Source organism: Achroia grisella, unplaced genomic scaffold (assembly GCF_030625045.1).
Source record: "Achroia grisella isolate CSIRO2021 unplaced genomic scaffold, CSIRO_AGI_Agris_v1 utg241, whole genome shotgun sequence".
Classification (NCBI taxonomy): Eukaryota; Metazoa; Arthropoda; class Insecta; order Lepidoptera; family Pyralidae; genus Achroia; species Achroia grisella.
Genome location: NW_026712734.1, coordinates 3,070,098 through 3,096,477, shown reverse-complemented (window position 1 = coordinate 3,096,477; position 26,380 = coordinate 3,070,098). Strand labels below are relative to the sequence as shown.

The 26,380-nt window shown below is 30.0% G+C and overlaps 1 protein-coding gene across 1 annotated transcript; it reads left to right on the top strand.

Moving 5' to 3' along the window:
- The first annotated feature begins 20,504 nt into the window (after positions 1 to 20,504).
- LOC131842672 (uncharacterized) lies at positions 20,505 to 22,971 on the top strand. The gene is made up of 4 exons (XM_059191243.1): positions 20,505 to 20,661; positions 21,335 to 21,516; positions 22,131 to 22,297; positions 22,776 to 22,971. The coding sequence occupies exons 1-4, from the start codon at positions 20,505 to 20,507 to the stop codon at positions 22,969 to 22,971; spliced, it is 702 nt and encodes a 233-aa protein (XP_059047226.1).
- The last annotated feature ends 3,409 nt before the right edge of the window (positions 22,972 to 26,380 follow it).

Below are 26,380 nucleotides of genomic sequence, written 5' to 3'. Positions count from 1 at the left end.
TTCCTTAAACACAGATTTGACCGATATGTTAACTTCATAATAATCTTAAAAATCATAAAAATTAATTATTTTAATAATATAAACAACAAGATAAGTATATTATTATTATGTAATTAAATGATCGATAATTTATTACATATTATATATACATTATAACATTTTTTGTAATATCTTGTTTGACACTTAATGAACTGCCTTAAATAACAGAATGGCTGCGAAATCGTTAAAATTTATAATTACAGATATTTATATACAATATTAGAAGAGCACAAAACATATATAAAGCTCTCCATTACAAACGTAACTAAAATATTGTTCGCTATCAATCTGGTAACAATATTAAATGGATCAAGATTATGCAGATGAAATTTAATTTGTTATTTCTCTGCAGAATGTTTCTCAAAAGCTTACATACAATACTATTACATGTACAAATTTCTGATATTTATTTCATAGTAAATAATCTTGTTGGAATACATACAGACACATACTACATAAAAAAACAATTGAAATTTGTCAAATTATTGATATTGATAAAAATATACTATATACGGGTGATATTTTCGAAAAGGTTTTCTGTGGAAGAGTTTCATTGTATTAAATTACAAACTAAAATGTTTATACTGAGACTTAATGTTTTTTTCTCCGTTTTGTCTACATCTATATCCATAAATAAATAATTAGTAGGTACACATGTATATTTTAAAGAATACGTACCTATATATTTTTAATATATTTGATAGCGTGCACTACACCTAATATTTGTAATTATACACATAAAATAATATTCAATGTTGTATTACTGTGTAAACACATTAGTAATTTGTCGTAGTGCCTTTGATTCAAATGCATGTCTGAAACCTTACTATGAACCGAGAACTTACCCATGCGTATCTTGTTATATACCACAAGAGTCTATAGAGCGCCTCCAAGGCTCTCATATATTCATAACTGAGAGATGAATATTTACGAACCTGGTAGTATTCTAGTGAGTTGCAGCGACGTACCGTAGAAGTGTTTGAAAGCTGTGACAGAAATTCTAATTATATTGTACTGTGAAACAACGGATTCCATATTTAGAATAGGTGGTAAAGGCGTATGATTTCTCATGAGCAAATAACGTGAACAATGGGGTAAAATCACAAGCAAAGTTCGTACGAGTCTCTTTGAATAAATAATGTTTGTACTGGCGATGTAAACATTACGTTTGTTTCTGGTAAAATAATACGTATTACTACATAGCTGGTACTGTAAGAGTTATATATGATATATAAAAATGTATCACAATTCTTTTTAAATAAATACTAATTAATTAAAAAAAATGGTTAATAATACTAATTAGATTAGATAAATTGGAGTACTATACCTTAAGCACTAAATGTTATGGAATAATGTAGTTTCCATCATTAGCTCACTGATATGACATTCAAAAATAGATTCAAGAACACATGTTAATCTCATATTAATTGTTATTATAGCTTTATAGATTATAACAAAATTTTCTAAGAAGAGAAAATCTCATTTTCTCTAAGATTATTCTAAAGATTTTGACGTATTTATTGAGATGTTGTGGGTAAATTCTAATAAGTCCAATAAACGTGTTTAATTTTAAGAGGTCTTAATTTTTGCTTAAAATCTTTTTGGTACCCAGATGTTGACGTGATATTATTACTTACTACTTATACAAATATTAATTACTTCTACATTTTACACTTATGATAAAATGTTTTATTCCCTATGCTTAACTTTATATTCGGAAAGGATTATTTCCATAAGAATCACGGAATCAAATTATCAAAGAGTTTTAATATATTCCAGAGCTCATAATTCTAAAATTATTTATGTAATTAATATTAGCAATATGCTAAAAAATTATTGAACTATGAAACAAATGTGGAAATAGTACGTAAATTTTATTTATAGAATAGAATTAACTGTTATCGATACATAATATTTAATCAAAATAAATATAGTATAGTAGAAACATGCGCCAGTAAAGACTGGAATGGAGTTTGCTATCTGTTCTCGAGAAAACTTTTCGCTTTTCAATCTTGTTTTGAAGTAAACCAGATATTCTGTTTTCTCAATAACGCTGAGAAAGTGTCGAGACTAAATAACTAATATCGAGGAACTGTAAACCTTACGGAAATTGGTTAAACAGAAAATGGAACTGTGATCTCATCATATGTAACGCCAGAACGTTACGAAGTTCCATTCGCAATAGATATGTGATAACGTTTGAGGAAAATGGATTTTTGTAATCAAGATAGCAGATAAGAGTTACAATCAGACTAAGTAGGTATATAAAATCGGTGTTAATGTGTACAGTTTTTTAAATGCCGATTACAAGTGTGAATGAATTGAAATTAACTTGTATGTGTATTTATCAATTCTGTTCGATTTTTTTTGTAGATTATCTATAACAGTTGCATGTACTATCTTTGTATATCTATCTTCAAGCTAGGTACTTGCGAAGTAGGCAAAGGGAATAGTGTGTTTTGACTTCTGTCCCAATACACAATTCCTACTTCATTCACATTTATAACTCTTACACGTAGGTTCTGGAGTCTTCTGACTACTCCAACAATTTGATCGAGTTAGCTAAGATGCCTCTATACATATACTGTCATATTATACATCTTTAATATGTGTTGCGCTATTGATCTCTGGAGAGCTCGCATGTCATGCAGACGGCAAAGAATAACCTCAGCGGGGATGTATTACATTACACTCTATTTTAGTTGATGGTCGGGTTTACTAAAACCCTGAACATTTTCGTCGTAATCTTAAAAATAATAATTATATAACCTAGGACAATTGACAAAACGTAATTTAGTGCCAAATTAAGCATAGCTTGTGTTATGGGAACTAGACAATTGATGTAAATACTGCAATAAATTTTTGTTTGTAAATAATTGCATAATATACTTACATAGAAAACATCCAGACTTACAAACTCGACTTTTAAATACAAATATCTGCGAGGAAACGAACCTGCAGCCGTCGGAAGTAAAGCCATAGATACCACCAAGGTCGTTGCTGCCAGTATAACTGTAATTTCACTATCATACCTTACTCTTAAACCGGAACACAGCGGGTAAACAATCTGTTTGGAGACAGAATTCATATTTGAGTTAAGCACATACAGGCAAAGAGCATATATTTTGCTGAAAATACATGTTTTAAGGAGTAAAATGGTGGAAATTTATATTAATAATGTATATTATATTATCTATACGTGTGTGTTTAAAATATTTAGTAATTTGTATAATGTATTTTTATGCATAATTAAAAGAAATATTAGTGTTCTGCACCTTTTCTTTATATAAATGGGTATAAGTATGCGTAATTTCATATTTCTCCGTTTTTTTCTTTTTTATGACTTGGCACTTCTGTGCTTTTGCCAATTAACAACATTTGGGAAACAATTGTTCAGGTAAAGGATGTTCAAACAATGATAAGTTTATAGGATCAGGTAAGTTGACAAAAGGATTAAATATAAGGATTAAAATAAGGTACAAATGTGTAGGGTACATGTATTTGATTTACGTATAAATATAATGATTATCAGTCCTATCCTTTGACACTTCTTTTTCACTGTCGCGACGAGTTTTTCAAAGACAATTTCGTCGTATTATTTGTTGAACGAAATGTCCGTCGAGTGAAGACCGTTCCGTCTTATCGTGATAGGGTCACTAAATCACTTACCACGTCAGCTGTTAACCCTCTGTCGGCGAATAATCAATCGTCTTGGGTCAGACCGTTTTGTAAACTGTTATCAATTACAATTGGATGTAATTTAAAATAATTTCATTTGACCGTGGGTTTCGTGGTTTTAGTCGGGTACGCCGTCTTACGCCCTCAATTGAGGACTAAAGTCAGCTATTTATAGCTTGAAAATGTATTTTAGAATAAAATTAGAACCACTACAAAATATTTTAAAGTTTAGTACATGAGATATAAAATTTTCTACAAATCTAAAAAGGTACGATTCTAAAATAGTATCGTACAATTTGATTTGTGTTTCTGTTGTAACTGGTGTAACTTCGTAAGATATCTTTGTTAATTCTGAGCTATGGATCTCTTATATATATATATAACAAGTCTTTAAAACTAGAATATAAATTCTTAAAAACTAGGATTTATTTTCTAGTTTTGAAGTCGATACAATAAAAATATTCACAAGTGTAATCCTAGATGGGTGTAATTAGACTTCTTATTATATTTTTGGCATTAAAATGATATAATAAGCCAGATTTACTAACAATGTTTGGGAGAGAATAAGTGGACTCCTTGCTAGCGATATTCCACCTGAGGTCAACCTACATGGGGTCACTCCGGAAAATCATCTTGGTAAATTTTTGATTACTGATGATGTCGTCACTATGGCCTAACTGGACTGAGTTGATGCTCATCCTATCATCCTCTACGGGTGGTGGTCCATCATCATCCATATAAAATAGAATAACATATTTCCTTAAGTTCTAGTTTGTAATTCGTATATTTTTTCAATTAGAGGGTGTTTATTAAGCCAGTGGATGATATTATTCATGAGAATATTGTCTAATTGTAAGTGAAACTAATTCAGCTCAATATTATATATTCTCAGTGTAATATATAGTCAAATTTGTATATATTGAGGTTCGTTCCAAATTTCATAAACATATCTCAAACGGTTATTTAGATAAAGTTTCATCAACTATACAGAATAAAATCTGAAACTGGTAAATTGTTATCATTTTACTACAATTTTTCACTTTAATTGATTATATTTCAACTGAAGGCATATTGAGATACACACTGATACCACATCCTCTCACATGTATTCACTGCTAACTCATTTGATCGTAACAAATTAATACCTGAAACAGTTAGAGAATTGGACAAACTATATACGTTGCACAATGTAATGAGTAAATAATTTTCTCAAGAGAACTGGTCTAACCTTAGTTCAATACTTGAGACAAGAATAGAAGCCCCGAACACTGTAATACCGGTCCTATGTAAATATGACGAGCAAACTATTACACCGAGCCAGCATTGCGGAATCCAATCTTGACCAACTTGTTGCTATTGTAAATACATGTACACTTATTACAAAAGAAATTCACACCAATATGGCTGCCTATTCACCATTGCGAAAGATAAAGCTGCGTCTATTTGTATTTTTCTGTATCTTAATTACACTATGTATTTATAGCGGACAAATAAAAGAAATGATATTTTATATTGTTATAAATACATTTCAGGACAGACCATTGAACTTGGCACCCATTTAGATCTCATCTCTTCTGTCGTAGAAGTCAACAATCAAGGCATATATCATAATATTAAACTCGGCTATCATTTCACATTTATGTTTTTGATGGGATTATATAGGTATAGTGTGGTTCGGATAAAGTTTCAGACACAGAATAGCTGAAGGCATATTGAGATACACACTGATACCACATCCTCTCACATGAATTGGACAAACTATATACGTTGCACAATGTAATGTAAGTATGTCTGTCTATTTATTTGTTACCTTCTTACGACTAAAGTACTGAAGAAAGCTTATTGAGGTTAAATGTTAAAATAAATCGTATACCAAGAATAATATTATGATATCTTTTATAAAAAAAACTGGATAAATGCGTGAGGAAACAGCTATTTTTATACATATAATTTGAGTATTTTTTTAATTAATATATATCTTAATTACAAGTGACTAGTAGGCCCCATTTCTAATAATCGCCGCTCCATGGACTGTTGATATGACTTAACTTTAGATGTTTTCTCATAGTTAAAGCAAGATAGGGAATCGATCACAGGGGAACGACTTTGTTACAAAGACATCCAGTGTTAAAAACATTTTGTGTTTATTGTTACTAATCGAAAACGAGCTATATACCAAGAAACGCTGTTGGTAAGGGAGGGGAGTGAGATATACACAAATTGTATTATTTATTTATTATTATTTCACAAAGACAACACTATCGTACCTATACTAAATAACATTACTGCGATACCAGCTAGTACAATAGTTTAACTATATCTGGCTCTGCTAATATACCGCCAATTATGCCTCCGTCTAACATATTTCATTTAGGAACATGGCAGATATAGTCTGTATAAGACGTATTGAGTACAGATTTCATCAAAATATGATGCATCCAGTGTTAAAAACATTGTTAACAACATATTGCCATAATCGCCACAAATCCATTTGGGGAGATATTGCCATAATCGCCACGCTTGGCATGCGGGTTGGCGATCGCAGTGTGGTGGTAGTTACTCAGTAGAACGTTCGTCTTTACGATGAATCCCTTAAAGGACTTATTAAGAGATAATCTTCCAATTGTTATTTTTCTAAAATAAATCAAAGTAATTGTTAAGAGATAATCTTGTAATTGTTCCTTTTAATGACGAAGTTACTATTATCAGTACTGAATGTTAAATAGATAATTAATTAACTTTCAACTAACTCTTTGAAGTAAATGTATCAAAGGAAATATGTATAACTGAATTATGACCCTCGTTAACATTTGGGATAACAAATCTAATGATTTTTGGGTTTGTGTAAAATGGATCTTGAAATCCAATAAAGGTAGGTTAACATATTCAATTAAATATTATATCGTCAAATTAGAAACTACTTTATATTGGAAGTAGGTATAATAAATTACTATCTACTATACTTTAAATTTATTACAACATTATTCTGATTGCAATGTAACAGATTTCGATCGTTAGTAATCATGTTACATTGTTTTATTACAGAGTTCCAGTCCCTAACTTCCGGCCTCATTATTCATTGACATTACCATTTATAACTTAATGATAAAATCGGAAAGAAAGCACTTTATTGAGACTAAAATTATATATGTCTTAACATTTATTGTAATTTAACAAACTACTGAACCGATTTTAATAAACTTTATTAGAAAGTTCTGAATTTATTTTTTGTATGTTCTGTATTTTTTATTTTCTGTGTTACAGAAAATAAAAAATACACACGAAATGAGAATCTTCTTCATTTTTAAAGTAGGTCGAAATATCCGACTCTGTTATTAGAGATTTAATTAAGTATCTAATTAATAATGAAGAAAATAAAAATGAAGCTGCGGAATATGTATACTATTCTTATACATATAGACAACAAATGGACACTGTAAATGCCAGGACACTATAAATTCTGGTGAATAGTGTGATTCATAATTTATAATTTTTTAAATCCTGTAAACCACTTTTCTGGCTAACTATATATGTTTGTATTAGTGCGTTGTTAATAAATGGGTAACAGTGATTGCGTTGTAGAATACTGTAACCGCAAAATCGGACCCATAAAATTTTATTATGGCACTTTACTCATGTGATATATAATCATGTGAATTTAATGGTATTATAAACTCTTTATTTATTATATATCCCCATTATATATGTAAAAAAATATTAAAACGAGAAGATACATCTCAAAGAAAAAAAGCGCCATGTCGTTTCGCAAAAATATTTCACGGAATATTTTATTATTTGCTAACAAAATGTCACTCAAAGTGAAGAACGTGACACAAATATTAAATGAAATTCGCTGAATATTTTGCATTGGAACGTTTTTAATCATATTTTAATTTCAAAACACGCGATGCCCCAATTAGTAGAGTAGATTTTTCTTTCAGAATCTTATGACAATGGATCCATTGTTTCGGTACAATTGATCGACGTTTCTATTTTTCGAAAAAGACTAAAATTCTTTTTTCTTTATGTTTTCATTTTCTATTTTTATCTTCTAACTTTACAGTGTCTGTGTATTAAATTAAATTTAAATTCATATTATATTATAAATTAAAGCCACAAAAAAATAATAAACTAAAATATTAGCAATAAGGAGATATATATTATACGGTAGAAACGAGTTTCTTGTCAAGAAGTTGAATTATAAACAAATGTCCAATTTAAATACAAATTTAGAATTAAAAATACATTTCCGATTTGCCATTACAGTATACAACAAAGTGGTAATGGTCATGTCATTAATATTTATATTGATAGATCATGCATATACAAATCTATAAATCTGAAGTAAGTCTCCTGTTTAGCAAATAAACCTGATGGTCTTGTATCCTTGTATATATGACTTCGGTGATCAAGCGGTTTACACCCGATAGTCGTAAGTTTGATTCTTCGCATGATACAAACATTTATATTTACGAGTTTGTATCGATTTGGGTGTATTCGATAGATTTATCCATGTATTTAGATCAGTTGTCTAAATTTTGAGGATTAATTTTAAAAAGCCCTATAATATTTACTTATTCCACTTTCTTATTATTGATATTATTTTTATGACAAATTTTGCTGAAAATATAATCATATATATTTTTTTAGTATATACATATTTAAGGTAAAAGTAAATTCTGTAGTTTTTATAGGCAAAAAATCTCTCTATTAAGTAAGTATTCTTTTACAGCTGATTGAAAATTAATACCTAAGTATAATTTATTTACTACCAACTACTATAACAATGTATATAAAATCGACTTCATTAAGGAAGCGGAATAAATACAACTGTGCAATTAAACACAGGAAATGTAGTTTGGAGAGACAATTTGAATGCCAAGCGAAAGCAGAGGAAATTGCACGAAAGACAGTGTTATTATGTAAATGTAAAAATGAAGCTACCCTAACTAGGCCAGCAGTGAAATTCTAGGAAATAACATTTTAACGAACCAAAAAAATAAAGCAGATTTAGACAGATAAAGAACTATCAAATTAAGCAGAGCTTACGTTAAGGGTACTAGACAAACGTACATGACAAAACTCACGGGATTTTCTCTTAAAGTTAGACATAGACATCGGTTCAGTTTCTTGCCAGTTTTTCTTAATTAAATCTGTATACTGAACTGCACAGTCGAGATAAAATATTAATACAAAAAACTTGACCTTTATAAGTGGCTAAAATGTTCTACAAGAATAAATGATTTTTTATTTGATTTCACAGCTGAACATAATGTAAATTTTGTATATATGTATATATGTACATAGAAAATACCCAGACCTATACAACCTATCATACTCAATGCAATGTTTGTACCGTGCGAGGAACCCCCGACTATTGGCAGTAAAGCGCTGTACTATCGCGAGACCACCGAGATTGTCAATTAAATAAAAAGAAAAACTATTATATGCATTACTAATTCATTATTTGATTTTAAATTAAATTATTAAACACTGCATTGTATTGGTTGCATAGGAAACATTCTAATGTCTATTGAATTGTAAACATTTGATTTCATTTATCTATTTGCGAAATTCTTTCGGTGTAGGCAGAGAGGATTGACGGCCATTCTTTCCTCTCACAGAAATTTCGTTTTATTCACATACGTATTTCATCTCTGTAACACACGCCGGATCCGAATTCTATTATCATAGCTCATTTTCATATTAAAAGATGATGAATTTCTATTACTACACTGTTTATATAAACATGTCTTCTGATTTATCAAATAAATATTTTTCAACGATTCTCTAACTTTCAAGAATCTTCCCTTTTGATGTGATTTCTGGAAATAACTCTGTTAGTTCATATATCATCATAGTCACCAAGATTTTTCTTTATAATGTTGTATATTGTATATGTTATTGATGACAACATAATTATATTTAAAAACCTTTTCTTTTTATTAATTTAGAATTTAAATGCTCTTAAAAGTTATGAAAATAATTATTTATTATAGCTCTATTTTACTCTAACTTTATTGATCTTTCAAATTTTTATGTAATTATTATTGTTGAGAAAACTTAGTAAGTTACGATGTTCTCGATTTTTCCCGAAACTACGAGAATATTTTCTCGTAATTCGAACAAGGATATATCTTGTGAGTACCTATGTATATCTAGATATATTATATACGGAAGTACGTAGTTCATAAAGGTTTTTATTTGAAGAATCTAAGGAGCAGAAATCTCTCTCGATAGTGTGAGTTCAACAATCTCAGATCTTATTTCTTTTGTTCCAAACGCCTTGAAAGGTGAGCAAAACGCCTTCATGCCCTAATAGCCGGTACAAAGGCTTTTAATACCATCTTTTGTGGAACTTATTGCAAACTCAGAACGATTAGAGGAGTCGTATTTCCTATTTGCTGTACTTTGTGATTCATTTTTTATAATATTTATAGCAAATACATAGTGATATTCCTTTTTATTTCTGACTGACTCTCCGGTATTGAAAACATTGATAACCAATCAAATTAATCAACGACATGTGCCTACATTAAGAATGACAACGAAATAACAAAGATTTTTTTTTATAACATAGGAGACAAATGAGCATGCGGCTCACCTGATGGTAAGTGATTACCGCCGCCCATGAGCACACGCAACATCAGGGGAATTGCAAGTACGTTGTCGGCCTTTTAAAAAGGAATAAGCTCTTTTCTTGAAGGTTTTAATATCGTATCGGTTCGGAAATACCATTGCTGGAAGGTGATTCCACAATGTGGATCACTGGCTATGGTAAACGCATATATTAGTTGAATTCATCACGGCACCGCGACGTCGACTGTTACATTACCTGTGACTACCCAATTAAGGATTGCATTTGTCATGTTTTTTAATTTATATTGTTTGTTTCACCTTAAATCTTATCTATTTTATGGCCTTGATGGTTTAGCTGATAAGTACTCCGTCTATATTTCCGATAGTCGAGTTTGTAATAATGAGATATTAATATTATTTCTCAAAACCATTTATTTTTGACAACAATATACATTAGTTGAGAACTATTTATCACAGTCGGCAAATAACAGAAATACAAATATGAGTACAATAATTAGAAATTCTAATGACTACCCATAATCAGTAAAAAAAATATAATCGTAATAAAAGCTAAAATTTCTAAATGTACCGGAAAATTGTTACGGCCATAAGGCGCATAATGAAAAATCATGGCATTGGGAGGTAACGAATTTCTGAGGATATTTAGAATGCATTCAACATGGAAATGAAACTATGATTGGCAATCATACCGTCCATTCGGCCCCGGATATGACTAAATGGACATTTCTGGTGCCTTCCGGCGATTCAATTTTTATGTGTTTTATACTAACAACGTATATGAGTTAGAGTATATGATGTTAATATTACAGAATAGAGTACATGTATAGAACCGATGGAGCCCTCTGTTACGTACGTGTGTACATCCCTATTTCCTATCTATTGATAACAAGTCAAACTAAAAAATAAATAAAACATGTATATGACGCCTTAATTTGTATTAGTAAATTAATTAAAACAATTGCAGTATAGAAACTATTTATAAAGTTAAATATTTCATCCATTTGGTGGTGTCTTTCTTTAGCCTGTATATTGATCCATATTTAATAACATTTTCTGAGGTGCTTATTCTTCTTATGAGGTATTTTGACGACCTCGATGGTCTAGCGGTCTAGCACACCGCTTTACGTCCGATGGTCGCGGGTTCGATTCTTCGCACGGCACATACATTTGTATTCATGAGTATGATTGTTTGTATCGGTCTGGGTGTTTTCTATGTATAATATGTATGTATTTTCGAAAAAAAAATCTATATATTTGTATCAGTTATCTAGTATCCATAACACAAGCTTTAGCTAGCTTACCTTGGGTCTATATGGCGCTGTATTAATTGTCCTGAGATTTATTATTAATTGAGAATTATTATTATTATTTTTACAAATTTTGAACGTCTTATTAATCTATATTTATTATTAAAGCTTAAATAACTTTTCATCTCCCATTTCAACCCCTTACTACCCATTTTCGCTTTAAAAAGTAGCCAATGTCCTTTCTCAGGATCTAAATTATCTGTGCACCTGTGCAGTTGCTTTCGCATTTATAATATTAAGGAAGGATAAAAAATCTAACAGTTATATTTGTATAATAAAAATTATTTACGTGCAATAGAATTTTAACTTAAATAAAAATTATTTAAGTAAAATTGTTTACGTGCAATAGGCACGTAAACAATTTTACTTAACAAATATTATTATTATTATTTACTTATATATTTTATATTCTCTAAATTCGATATTACAGGTTATAGTTACGGGCCATACTGACGTTATTATTATTATTATTTACTAAAACATTACTTCACTGTTACATGCCGTTCATCAAAAACTGTCTGAGATCCCTCCGATAAATAAAAGACCAGAAAGTTTGTGCTCCCGAACCCTTTCCGGGCTGCCTGTTGCGCCAAGTTGAACGTGGGCAGACTATCGCCCGAGGTGTAATAATAGAGCGACTTTTTATCTTTGTTTTAACTTATAATTAAATCGTAAACTTGCTGATCGCAAGTTTCGCGCGATAACTGTCTGTGTCTTAAGGAAGTAATAATGACAATTTTAAATTAATAAATATTACAATTATGATTTATTTATTATGCGACAATATTACTTATATATGGACATGAAAAGAATGAGAATAAGAAGTGCATACATAAAAGTATGCAAGTACAATGTTTTTATGACACAGATAAAAAAAATACCAAATAAAATTAACATAAATTGTACATATATGTACAAGGTCGAGCTTAGTTTTGCCACAGATAACATAATATTACATATATTAACAATAAATAAAGATTTTATCTAGGATACCTTATAGCACAGATAACACAATATTACATACTTATAGTAATATAGGACAATGTATTGACAACAAAATATGGTAGTATTATGTTGACGTTACTGCTCTATATTTCATCTCTGTGTCATCTACCGTCGATCACTTGTCTTCTCGGATACCTAAGTACTTGCTGAGATATTGCTACGAGAGTTCTGTACCAATTGAATTGATGAAGTAATCACAAACTTCGTACAAGGTAGGCATATTTCATGATAATTTATATTGAGATATTTGCAAGTTTCATAAAACACACGAGTGATGCAAAATATGAACTTAGGATTGTTATTTCTGTACTCTTATTCATTTCAATATGTAGAAGACTCTAGGTAATCAAAACTAATATAAATGATTTTTTTCCAGTATACTCGTACATACAAGGGGTAGTAAACATACAAAGGTATTTCTTATTTTAGATAATAAAAGTATATATGTATGTATTATGTCTTCTTGTTCTTCGTTTATGAAGCGAACCTCGGTGGTCTAGTGGTTTAGCACACCGCTTTACATCCGATGGTCGCGGCTTCGATTCCTCGCATAGCACAAACATTTGTAATTCTGAGTATGATTGTTTGTATCGGTATGTGTGTTTTCTCTATATATTACAAAAAAGTAAATATGTATATATTTATATTATCTAGAACCATAATATAAGCTCTGCTTAGCTTGGGGCTAGAGAGCGCTGTGTGAATTGTCCTAACCTATTTTATTATTATATATAGTACCTATGAAATGAAATAAACTCGAAAAAATAAAAACTGTGTTCTACTCTCATAATATTGAAATACATTTGCTTATAAGTCAAATATTTATTAAAAAATATTTATTTAGCCTTCAGTTCTGTATTTAATTACTAAAACTATAGTCAATGGCGTGATAGTACCGTCTGAAAGCCGTGGTAGAATTTAATGATATCCTCCTTTTATAAAAGATAGCTTCACGTTATAGAATCCTAATATCTTTTGTAATAAATATTAAATTATAGAATTGCTCACGACCTCTCGAACCAAGGCGAATCTCGAGTCGGAGGCATACTGCCTGTTCTACGACACTGCCTACAGACCAATTTGTTTAGACTATTTTGTATTATAGGTAAAACATTGTATATGTATTCTAATGACATATTATATACGAGCATAGAGATATCATTTTTGAGATGTTCATGGTTAAGCCAAATGAAGACCACAGATCAACATAAACACAGCCAATTGATTTTTTTTTCTAATTAATTATGTTATAAATTTTTATACACAATATATAACGTTGAAGAAACTTTTTAGGGCATGCAGGTGTTACAGTAGCGTATACATAATAATTAAGGTTTAAACCACAACAAAGGCGCGGATACTCGGCTTTTAATTAACGGCTTACTTATACAAATCCTTTATGATTCCTATATGAGATTACGTTGTATTAATTATTTAGATATTGAAATTTGTAAAGAACATTGGATTATATCCTAATTTGTGTACAGAAAAATTGTAAGATACGGTTTTGTGAGATTACAAGATATACATATCCACATAAAATAAAAACCCCTAATAGCGTAATTCAGTCATCGAATTATTTTAATGTTATTCATAATAGAATTATATTTATTATTATTCTATGAATTTAACGTCTAGAAAGTTAAACAGTTGGGTTGTTTCATTTTCAATTCGTGTATATGTTGCTATTGATAATTCTTAGTACATTTAAATTTTCGGAAAGTTTAAATGTCCTAAGACGAACACTGGTTTACTTTCTATGATTGCGGTTTCGATTCTTCAAACGATGCAAATATCTATATTCATGAGTATGAGTGGTCTGGGAGGTGATGCTGTTTTCTATGTATATTATGTACGCATTCACAAAAAAAAGTATTCATGTATTTGTATCAGTAGTCCAGTACTTATAACAACCTCTTCTTAGCTAGAGAAGTAATAAATAAGAATTATTTTGGGTAATTATAATTATTCAAAAGTACTTTTCATGTCCATATATATTCGATCAAGATAAGATCAGTAGATTTTGAGTTATCTCTTGGTTGTGTCACGACAATCAGTCACCGTGCTCGTAACACGGAATGAGCACGGTGTTATATATTTTCTTTTACACTTCTTCATTGGTATGGATGGTGATCGATTTCCTTCATAGACCAAAACATTTGAAGCACTCCAAGTAATCACAATTAAAAGAAAAAGTAGATAAAAAGCCCTTTTTCGTCTATGCGGTTACATTCTGTTTTATATGAAAACGTAGAAATTTATAATATGAGGTAAATATTCATATGGACCGAACAAAAGAACATTTCAATTAAAAAAAACACACTGAAAAAGTTTCGCTGTTTTACCTGTATTGAAAGTTTCTCGGTGCCGTTTTAATTAACTGCACGAGGCAGGTGTGCATATTTTAATTAATTTCATCTTATCCCGATTCAATTAACGTTCCGTAATATTTGTATTTAGGAAAACATACCTATGTTCATAAATTTTTAAGTACTTACTAATATTCAGACGAAAATATGTAACGTCTACCTTACTATTTTTACTATCAAATTAAAGTAATAAAATTTAATATATCCCAAATATATGTATAAAGAAAAAGGAATATAATACACATATCAACCATTCAGCATTCACCATTTACTGCGTATCATCACAATATACTGTTTACTATATACTGCACGCCGTTTAACTATATACCATTTGGTTACTGGTTACCGTTTATTGCGTACTATTCGCTCCGTGCCATTTGCCATTTGTTATTTGATATTCCTATTTACTCATATTTTCGCTTTTATTTTGTCAGTATTTAAATAAATAATATAATATAGGTATCGTTTATTTATAATTTTGGTGGGCATTTCGATGGTATATTTCAATTTTGGTGAGGGCTGTATCTTTTTGAAAGAATACATTGTTATATCGCCTGTAATATATTATTACTATAATAGAGTCTAAAATAATCCAATGATATATACTACTGTCTGAAAATTTAAAACTGAGATCTAGGACTAGAAATTAACCCAGAAGTCATGGTTCATTGGATACACCTCGTATTACCGCGATAAGTCTAAAAAGCATTCCCATTTTCGTTTAGCGAAACGAACCCTTGATTAAAATCATTCACATATAAGGTACCTACGCAATGTCATATATGGTATATAGCACAGCTTTCAAGGTCATACATTTGGTTAATGTGGAGATGCGTATTTAAATTAATTTACAGTAAATGCGATAGCTACATCTAAAACCATTTGTATTTACTAGAAGTGCCAAAAAAACAATATATTTTTATATTTTTTTATATTATAGCATTAGAATGGCACATAAACTGATGGTAAGTGGTAACCGTCGCTTATATATATATATATAGCATTACATCATGTTATCATGTGACGCCTGTAATATTAGTCATGCTCTACGAGATGACTAAGATGTCATGCTTCTATATCCTGTAAAATCACTACCATATCTCATCCTTAAACCGAAACACTGCGTACAAATCATACTGCATTGTGGGTGTAATAACAAAAAGGTAACTTTTTTGTTCAATGGGTGTGACTGATGTACTCAGTAGTACGACTTAGTAGTAGACGACTTATTACAAAGTGTAATTCGGATTATATTGTAGTCATCTATAACATACTCTATTTTTAATTTATTATAAAATAAAATCGTCTATCGTGACTATCAATGCATAACGAAAACTAGTTGGTCGAGAAAGTAAAACAATAGAACGGACACTTAATTTCTAACGCTAAGAAAATACCTACTTTTGAAGATTTCATCGTAACAACATCACGTACACTGTGCTGAGAGTGACAGTTGTTTTGCAATGTTAACAAAATCCCTACAATCCTCTATTTGGTAATATGCATCAAAAATACATAATTGTATATTTATACATATACTCGTATTAATATTTAGAATATTTTAATTACTAAACCCAGGACAATTCACACAGCGCCATCTAGACTATTGATACTAGATAATTACTAGATAACTGACATAAATACATTTTGTTTTTCGTAAATACATCAAACAATCATGATTACGATTATAAATATTTGTTCCGTGCGAGGAATCAAACCCGTGACCACCGGAAGTAAACCACAAAACCACCGAGGCACTAAACCATCATTATTATTATATTAAAAAAAACTTGTTTATTGTTTTCATATTTGTGTTAGTTTATATATACAAAACCAATTGCGGCTATGCAGAACGCCGGATATGCAGAAAACGTTGTGAAGGGGTTGAAAGGGATATTATAGCAAAAAAAGGAGAAAAGGCTGGAGCATGCACGTCATAGTTTTTTCGTACAAAATATCGTTCCGAATATTTTTGTGCCCGACAGCAGCGCTCTGCTATGTGATGAACTATGGAAAACAGAACTGCAAAACCGACCGCTTTAATAAAACTAAAATTATTAGGAGAGACACTTTTATCGATTGTTAACCGATTGCGTGAATGACGGAGGATTTAGTTTGACGGTATTTTTTGTATAATACGTGTTCGTTGACAGTCAGTGACACCTGCGATGTACGTACTTTTGTTTTTACTTTCTAACTAAGAACCTAAAATTAAAATGCTTAAAAAATATAATACAATAACTAAAATATATTATTAAAAGGGGTCCCTTTAGGCAAAGTTCCGAAATATTTATTATATAAAATATACTACGTTATAGTTCTTATCATTTCTATCTAGTATAGGTATATCTAAGTTCTCTAGAAATATGTATTTATATACATGAACAACATTTTCTAAAAATCATTACCATATTGATATTTACCACAGAAATTTTCGTAGGGACTGCTTGTGTGTAGTAAAATTTTTGACGTGAAAATAATACAATCGAGAAAAATGGGTTAAGTTATTGGATTAATCCCAAAAAAAAAACCCATTGTGTAATTGCACGTGTGGAAACACGCTACTGTTATAATGAGCAAAGGCTATTTGAAATATTTTCGAAGCCGTTCTATGAAATAAACATCCACAGTGGCAAGTCAAAGGTCGACTAAGAGTAAAGCAATCAAGTGTGACAGAGAAGGTAGACTCATCTACATAAAAGGATTAGTTAGACCGTCCGGTGCTACGTTGAGAAATTACAGAATTCACAATAGGACGCCGAAAGGTCTATTTAGTGGTTAGCTGATGAATGTGTGAATACGTCGCTATTTCTTTATTAAACAAAGTTCGGTTTAAAATTTTATACGGTTTACTTAATTAGATGAAAGGTGTAGTATTTTCAGAAACGTTATAAAAAATAAATAATAAATAATCTCAGGACAATTCACACAGTGCCATCTAGACCCAAATTAAGCTACCTAAAGCTTGTGTTATGGGTACTAGACAACTGATACAAATGCATAGATATGTTTTTTTTGTAAATACATACATATTATACATAGAAAATACTCAGACCGATACAAACAATCATACTCATGAATACCAATATTTGTGCCGTGCGAGGAATCTAACCCGCGACCATCGGAATTAAGGCGGTGTGCTAAACCGCTAGACCACCGAGGCCGTCAAATGGATAAAAATTAATAAACTAATGTTCATCAATATATATATGTAAACAAGTAATGAACAGCAGAGGGTGAACTCACTGCCCCCTCTGAGTTATACACCGTTTTGTCTCGTTCATTACTTTTAAATTTTATTGTTATGTGAGCTGCAATTGTATTAGATTTTATTTGAGACAAATAAAGAAGATTAATATTATTATTATTAATAAGACAAAATTTTAATAATATAGTTATAGGCTCTATTAGGTACAGTAATAAAAGTATTTATCTATTTTTAAATATAAAGTCATTACAAAACAGTTTTTTTCACAGGTATGTTGTTCAGGTCCAGACTTACGCAATCGCTCATGTAATTTATTGTATATATAACATTTTAATATACAATATATAGCAATAATATATAGTCACTTCTATAATATTACTATATATATAACTATTCACTTCTACATCACATTCACTCTTGTATACTCGTGTATTACAATTGCCCAAAGACGTTCATTATAAGTTGGCTGGAAGAAATCTCTTTCCAAGATATAAGAATACCTAAGAATGTGTTTATCTCATTATTTTAACAACAATGTTTGAAGTTGCAAGTGATTGTGAAATAAAAAGTATATCAATGTTTAAAAGTAAATAAATAGCTTATCCTCTTAATTACAATTTATAAAGATTATTAAAAAATCTCAAATGAATTAGCACTTTTTTCTCCAATAATGAATGGATTATAAAACTGTAATCTCGTGATTACATCTATAAAAGAAATTGATGTGCCCACTCGGAGAAGAATACGGCAATTTGCAGAGCAATAAGAGATAATTTACAGAGATAAAAATAGATAATTCCATATCACAACATTTCATATCGTCTATTTCAAAACTTAATAAATCATACCATTATATGTAAGGTTAATATATTAACATGAGCAATATTTATTCATTCATTCATTATTGTTCGTAATGAAAGATTGTATAAGATTTAGTATGTTTGTAGGTCTTTGCAAAATTAAGTCGTTTGCTACTTATAGATATATCTATCTAGCTATGCTTAGATATGAATATAATTGTTAACGTCGTCGATTATATCACGTAATTTAGTCTAATTATACTTGTAAATACAACAGAATTGGGATATTTTACAATTTGAATATTAAGGGTATTAAATGTATGCAAAGACCACAGATAACATAATATTACATACAAAGACAGAGAAATATAATAAAAAAAAGTCGTGATACTATTCATTCAAATTTAAGTGATATGTTAGATTTATTCAAAGAAAGAAGAACCGAGAATACCTAACTCTTTTATCTAGACAGACAACAGACAATAATATTATATTTTAAAATAATTGTACCCATTCATATTATTATATGCAGACTGCATTAGACCATAGTATGGTTGGAAGTTTATGCAGCTATGTCATGCTACAGCAGCAACAAAAAAGGAATCACTTAGATAATAAACATAGTCGTGAAATTCAGGCTTGTAATTGAAATTAACATGTATGTAGTTCTGTTTTCAAACTCTTGCAATATAGTGCACAGATATGAAGTTCAATATTGTTTAAAATACATGTACAGTTTTGTAACCGAGGAAATCTTTTTTACGAAGTTATCTGTGTGCGGGTATACTTCAGTCTCATTTATTTCAATCAGCTTTTTTAATAGTGCGATTTTGATTGAAAAGTCAGATTAGACAGTGAAACTTTGGAATAAGACCATGACATCTAGTTCTATAGAATAAAATGTATGAGTGGTACGATGGTAGTGTCAGATTTGAAAGTGAAATTACAGAACAGGAGGCATGCCATCTAGTACTCTGAAATGGTAATACAGGAATGGTATCGCGGGGTTACATGGTGTCCGTGGGTCAGATGGGCTTGTTTGTCGTTCCAAAAAATACATAAAAAAACCTTACAATATTTTGAAAGATATTCTAATAAAAAATAAATTATTAATCATTTACAATCACGGTATCTAATTTATATGAATAGTTTTGTACATTGTGTAAGATAACAACTATCTGACTTTACGAACTAATAAGAGAGAACAGAAAACATTCACAGATACACACTCTAAGAGTCCGTAAGTATTTCACTTTAAGTCACTGTATATCGGGGTAAATGACGTAGTATGTTTTGTAAGGAAGATTACACAATAGATCTAATTTTCATTGCATGTTGTTACAATTATAAACATTGTAGATAAAAGCAATAAAAACAAATCTTTTAATAGGTACGATGAAAATTGAGATAAAATTCTATATATAAAAGTCATTTAGCACTTTTCTGTGCAGTAAACGAGACTTTTCCAGAGATTCAACTGTTAAACTAGTTAGTCATAATGGCTCCTAAAGTGTGGTCTAATTTTGTGGCTAAGAAATCCGATGGTACCCAAGTTAAGGTTAGAATAGAAGACATGCCCAGTAACCGTTTGGACGAAGTTTTAAATTTGTTGTCGCTCTATGGTGAAAATGAAGATGTTTTTGTTAAATTATTAGGTAAGCCATTTTATATTTCTTTATCTGACCCGCGAAGCTTTGTTTGTGTCACCTTTTTCCTGTTTTTTCAGCAATTTTCATTGCAGTTCTATACTTATTGTAACGTAATATTATGTAGTTATCTTCAATAAATGGACTATCCAACACTAAAGGAATTATCGATATTAGTAGTGCTGGAGATGAATATGTAAATGATGAATGTGTAATGAATATATAAACTCACAAACATTACCGTAATACAATATTAGTATATATTAGTAGTAGTAGTATATATATATATACCAGTGCATTGTATATATATGTATATACATATATATACAATGCACTAGTATATATACGTTACTTACACGATGATAGAGGATCTATAGGTGAAAGTATTTTTAAAATCAGTCATGTATTTTTATACGTTATAAACGAACAAATAAATAAAATATACATAAATCAAAGAAGTAATTATTTTTTTATCATACTTACTTACTCGAAGTTCAATATTAATTAATAATGTAATATTAATATTGTAATGTGTTCATTGACGATTGTCATATAGGAACATGATTATTGGTCTTAAGTCCGACGTATATACTCTATTTTCCTTAATTAAACCCGAAAAGTTTTGTATGAAATTCATGTAAGAACTCTGATCATTGTAAAGACTTATTTGTAAATTTTAAAGGAATTCCAAATAACCCTGAGGCCGCGGAGGAATTGAAGCAGACCACCCGTGACATGCTGAGTGCTAGTCCGCATAATATAGTTATATGTCGTCCAGACGACGACAGTAATGGCGATATTATAGGGGTGTCTATAACTGGTATAACATTGGCAAAAGATAAGTTAGAGGACTTCAAAATACCTGTGAGTGACTCAATAGTAATAGTATTGTTATCATCATATATTTAGGCACACTCTTTTAATGGACGATTATGAAATATGCAAGTGAATGATAAGATAAGAACGATGTGTAATTAAGCCTATCGTGATGAATGTATAAAGAATATATCCCAATGGTTCCAAGGCAACCGCGTGGAGATCGATCTTATATTTCTAGCAATGAGGCAATAATCCCTTTATTAACAATCACTTTCTCCATCATTCCTTCAATGAACAGTAAATCGGAAACAAAATTTTATTGTGTTAGATTTTAATTCATGACCTCTCTTTATCCTCTGGGGGTAATTTAGCTTACTAAAGTAGTCACGATGATCTCTATCTAATAAATAATCTTGTATGAATAGTATTAAACTTAAACGTAACACGAACTATAATACATTGTTTGACTGTTGGGCGATATTTCATATTTTATAGAGATATATATTTTTCATTATTCATATTGTTTACCGCGTTTTTACACGAATAATTCTATGGTAAATAACTTTATTTACCATAAAATTATTTATGTTAAGACCAGGTTAATAACTAAAATAAAGTTGTTAAACATGAAATTTACAAAAATACTATATTATTTTCAGTCAAAAACAAAAGAGATGGAAAAGTTATGGGACTATTATATAAAGTTGTTTGGGCTCTATGATATTTGTAAGGCCAATTCCTTGACGAGTTTTTCCGATGACAGAGGTCTGGCAGTGAAACCTGGTTATGTGGATTTTGAGATACGGAAGGAACTGCTTAACGTTGGGTAAGTGAGCTTCAATTGAGTTTACCTTAAGTTTTGTTACCCAACTTAGGCGAAACTAAAAAAAATGCTTATTATTATAATCGGTATTTATGTACATATATAACTCTAAAAGTAATTTGACAAATGAGTATGGCTTTGATATTGTGCTGGACATAGTATACGTGACGTTAGATAAAATTAATTATGGCGATCTCTAGAGGATATAGTGCTGATTATAAAAAGGAATGGGAGGAAAGAAAAATGTAAAAGTGACATACCTATACGTAATAAAAGCAATAGCATAGCATAAACTGGGGCCATAATTAACTTTATGCAATATATGTATGGTACAGTTATAATCCCGATATTGTTTAATTTTTTTATAATTAACTTCATTTAAACAAACGTCAATATTCTAGATAAGAGATTCGTTTGTTTTATATACCACAACAAATTAAAAAATAAAAATAATCAAACGTATAATAACTTATTTTTTCAGCCGTAAAATTAGTAAGGCAAATAATGTATCTACGGTTTTTGCATGGATGCAAACCAAGTTAGCTCAAGAGGCAGCAGAGGCTGATGGATGGCTAACTGCATATGAGATAAGCCGCGAAGATCTGGGCCGGCAACTTGGTATCACCATATCAGAAGGACCGCCATCTTGGAAATTAATGTATGGCAAATCTATATAAAATGCTTTCCATAAAGTTGTCGTCTTTACGTTATATACTGATGATGTATTAAATAGAAATATACTTAATTTAAAAAATAATATGATAATTTTGAATTACATATTAATTAAACCAAAAAAAAGAACATAAGTTTGCTAAATTATTGTCCTAATATATAAAACACCATTTTACTATTATTTGTTTGCTTTTGTAATATTCTTAATTAGTGGTTGTTTCATAACTTTATATTTCAAAGGTTTTAATCAGTTATTGTTTTTATTACCTATTGTATGTATAAAATATACGTAAGACGATATATGTTGTACTATATTAAATAAACATATATTTTAATTTTAATTGTGTAATAATTAATACATGATGACAGGACATAAAAACTAAACAGTTAAAAGCCCGACCTTCCTTTACTTGAAAGAAGAGGTGTATTAGTAAGTAAGCTGCTGACACTCAATATACGCGACGTTAATACTCGTAGTAGTAGCTATTTACATCGCGCATACAGCTATGACGCGGTCGTCATCCAACTGCGGCTGCGCGCTTTTCAATATTCTGCATCTGTGGTGTATTGCGTATGTGCGGGAAAATAAAGTAGATAACTACAAAATGACTTCTTCTGCAGACATACTGATTAATTGTTGTACTCCTGATTCCTAATTATTTTATACTGTTCTACATAACTTTATATGTCTGCAATTTGCTTTTATTTCAATATACTACTTTTATATACAACAAACCTACTATAAATACACCCTAGTAACATACCTAGTGTCTATATGAATACAATTTCAGAAATATAAAATTTAAAGAATTTGGTGGAAATGTCATGAGTAAATAATAGTGATTTGTTTAATTATTTATAGAAAGATATATATTAACCGCGACTCGTTTCATAAATTCCATATTTTTTTATTGGTTTAGCCGTGTAGTCGTGATAAACAAATACTGTTTAATTTTCTTAGTCGTCAATATTATTTCTATATTAAGGGTATTATTTTTTAAAGACGTAGTTATACAGGGCGTACTTCCTGCATTAAAGATTTTTGATTTAGTCTCTTTTAAAATTTTGTGATTATATGTATGCAGACGTATATGTAATGAAAAATCTTAAACTATTTTTAGATTTAATACATACAAATATTTATGTATAATCATTGCTCAATGCATAATGTTATATCTACTTGTATTCACAAAGATTTAGGTCACCATACAGTTAGCCCAGAATTGGTGTTCGTAAAGGGTTGTGGCTTGAATATAGGCGTATCTCCTATATAATACATTCATGTTTTGAATTTAGTTAATTCTGTAATGACAAATTTTATTACTAGTTTACATGGTATGTTACGTTATGTATATATAACAATATCAACTATTTATTATACATGTAATTTATCGGGAAATATATATAATAAATATAATCTTATATGGCAATACCCATTTCGAAGGACTAAGGTGACTTTCTTGCCTCCATACCCAGTAATTTTACTTCCCTATCCTCACTCTCCAACTGAATTAAGCAACCAGATTCGTTTTCCTCTATCGTCGTATTCATAATAGTATACGACTTCATTTGCTATACATTACTTTTAAATACAATATGTGAATACACGTATTGTAAATAAAAAGGATAAAAAAATATAGGATTCAGAAAATATAGCTAAAAGCAAATATTCCGTGAATTAGTAATTATAATTGTTATATTTTTTCCGTAGTATACTCAATCATAAATTTGTATCTATTATTAGTTCGAAAAAGAATTGGTCATAAAAATCACATTAGAATATTTCTCCATTCGCTGGCATGAAGCCCACATACATCTACTAGATATAAAAGGCCCTAAACTGTTATATATTCATAGAGAACTGATTCCATTTTGCCCGTTACAAACAACATCGCTATTTGGCTTCCTACCTAGTTTGCAAATACATCATTTTCATATTACACGTTCCAACTTTTATTCGAAAAACTTTCGTAACATTTGTTTTACGATATTACTTGTTTTTTTTTTATAATGTGTATATTTATTTATACAGCTGTAATGTCACAACGAAGGATCCGCCTAATGGGAAGTGGTAACTGTCAGCTATAAACGTATCAAGGGAATAATTTAATACTCTGACATCAGAGGAACTGCTAATGCGTTGTCATATATAAGGATTAGTGTATTCTGCATTCGTACCTTGTATTTTGCCTGGTTATATAATAAAAATGACCCTGGATAATTTACACAGTGCTATCTAGTTCCAAGCTAAGCAGAGATTGTGTTATGGGTAGTAGACAACTGATATAATTACTAAGATACATTCTTTGTCAATACATACATAATATTCAAAAAAAGCATTATGCTCATGAATACAAATGTTTACACCCTGCGAGGAGTCGAACTTACGACTATTGAAAGTAAAACAGTATGCTATACCTCTAGACTATACGGAAGTGTGTTTGCCATTACAATTATGTAAAAAAGTATCTACTATGAATGCATATTTTAAATTACTGAAAACTTTTAAATGACTAAAAATACATTATGGCTTAATTACGATACTGTCTTTTTAGATTAAAGAAATGCACAAGTATGATTTTGGGTAGAGTGGTTTGGGTAAATAGATATATTATTACAATTGAATTATATTCTAAAATTTGATATTGAAGTTTTGGGACTTGTTCTATATTAATAACTAGCTACTTCCCCGGCTTCGCATGGGTGTACATGTACCTATTATATATATATATATATTACCTTCCTCTAGAATCACTCTATCTATTAAAAATCCTGCATCAAAATCGACAGCGACTTTATTTCATACTATGTAATGATATTTAAACTTGACATGCGTTTGTCAAGTTTAAACCTCCAAATATGAGAAAATTGTAAATTATTACTAAAAATTTAAAAAATAATATAATTCTGAACAAATCATACAGTCATCTAGTCTCCTAAGAAAAGAAGATCATGATTCGATGAGTACTAAACAACTGGTTGAAATACTTGAATGTATTTTTGTAATGTTTGCGATATGTAAAAAATCGAACCTGCGAACATTGGAAGTAAAGCAGTATGCTAAACCGCAAAGCTATCAAATAATGAAGAGAAAAACCATAATGATTCCAAATGTCTTTATCCATTTAGGTATAGGTGGCCCTTGGTTCATGGGATTTCAATTGGTAAAGATTAACCAATGACCTTGATTCAATGTGTTGTGTTCAAAACAGAAGCATTGTATCTTGTTTATACAGAAATGTTTTCGTAAATAAAAACAATCACAAAATGTAGTGGTTATTTTAGTAGAGATGTAATGTCCTCGTATTACTTTCAGTTTCTAAATATCTATAGTTACTGAATTAACTTAGATAATTAACACAACGCCATCTATTATTATATGTTATAAATAAGATGAATATAGTACAACATTTT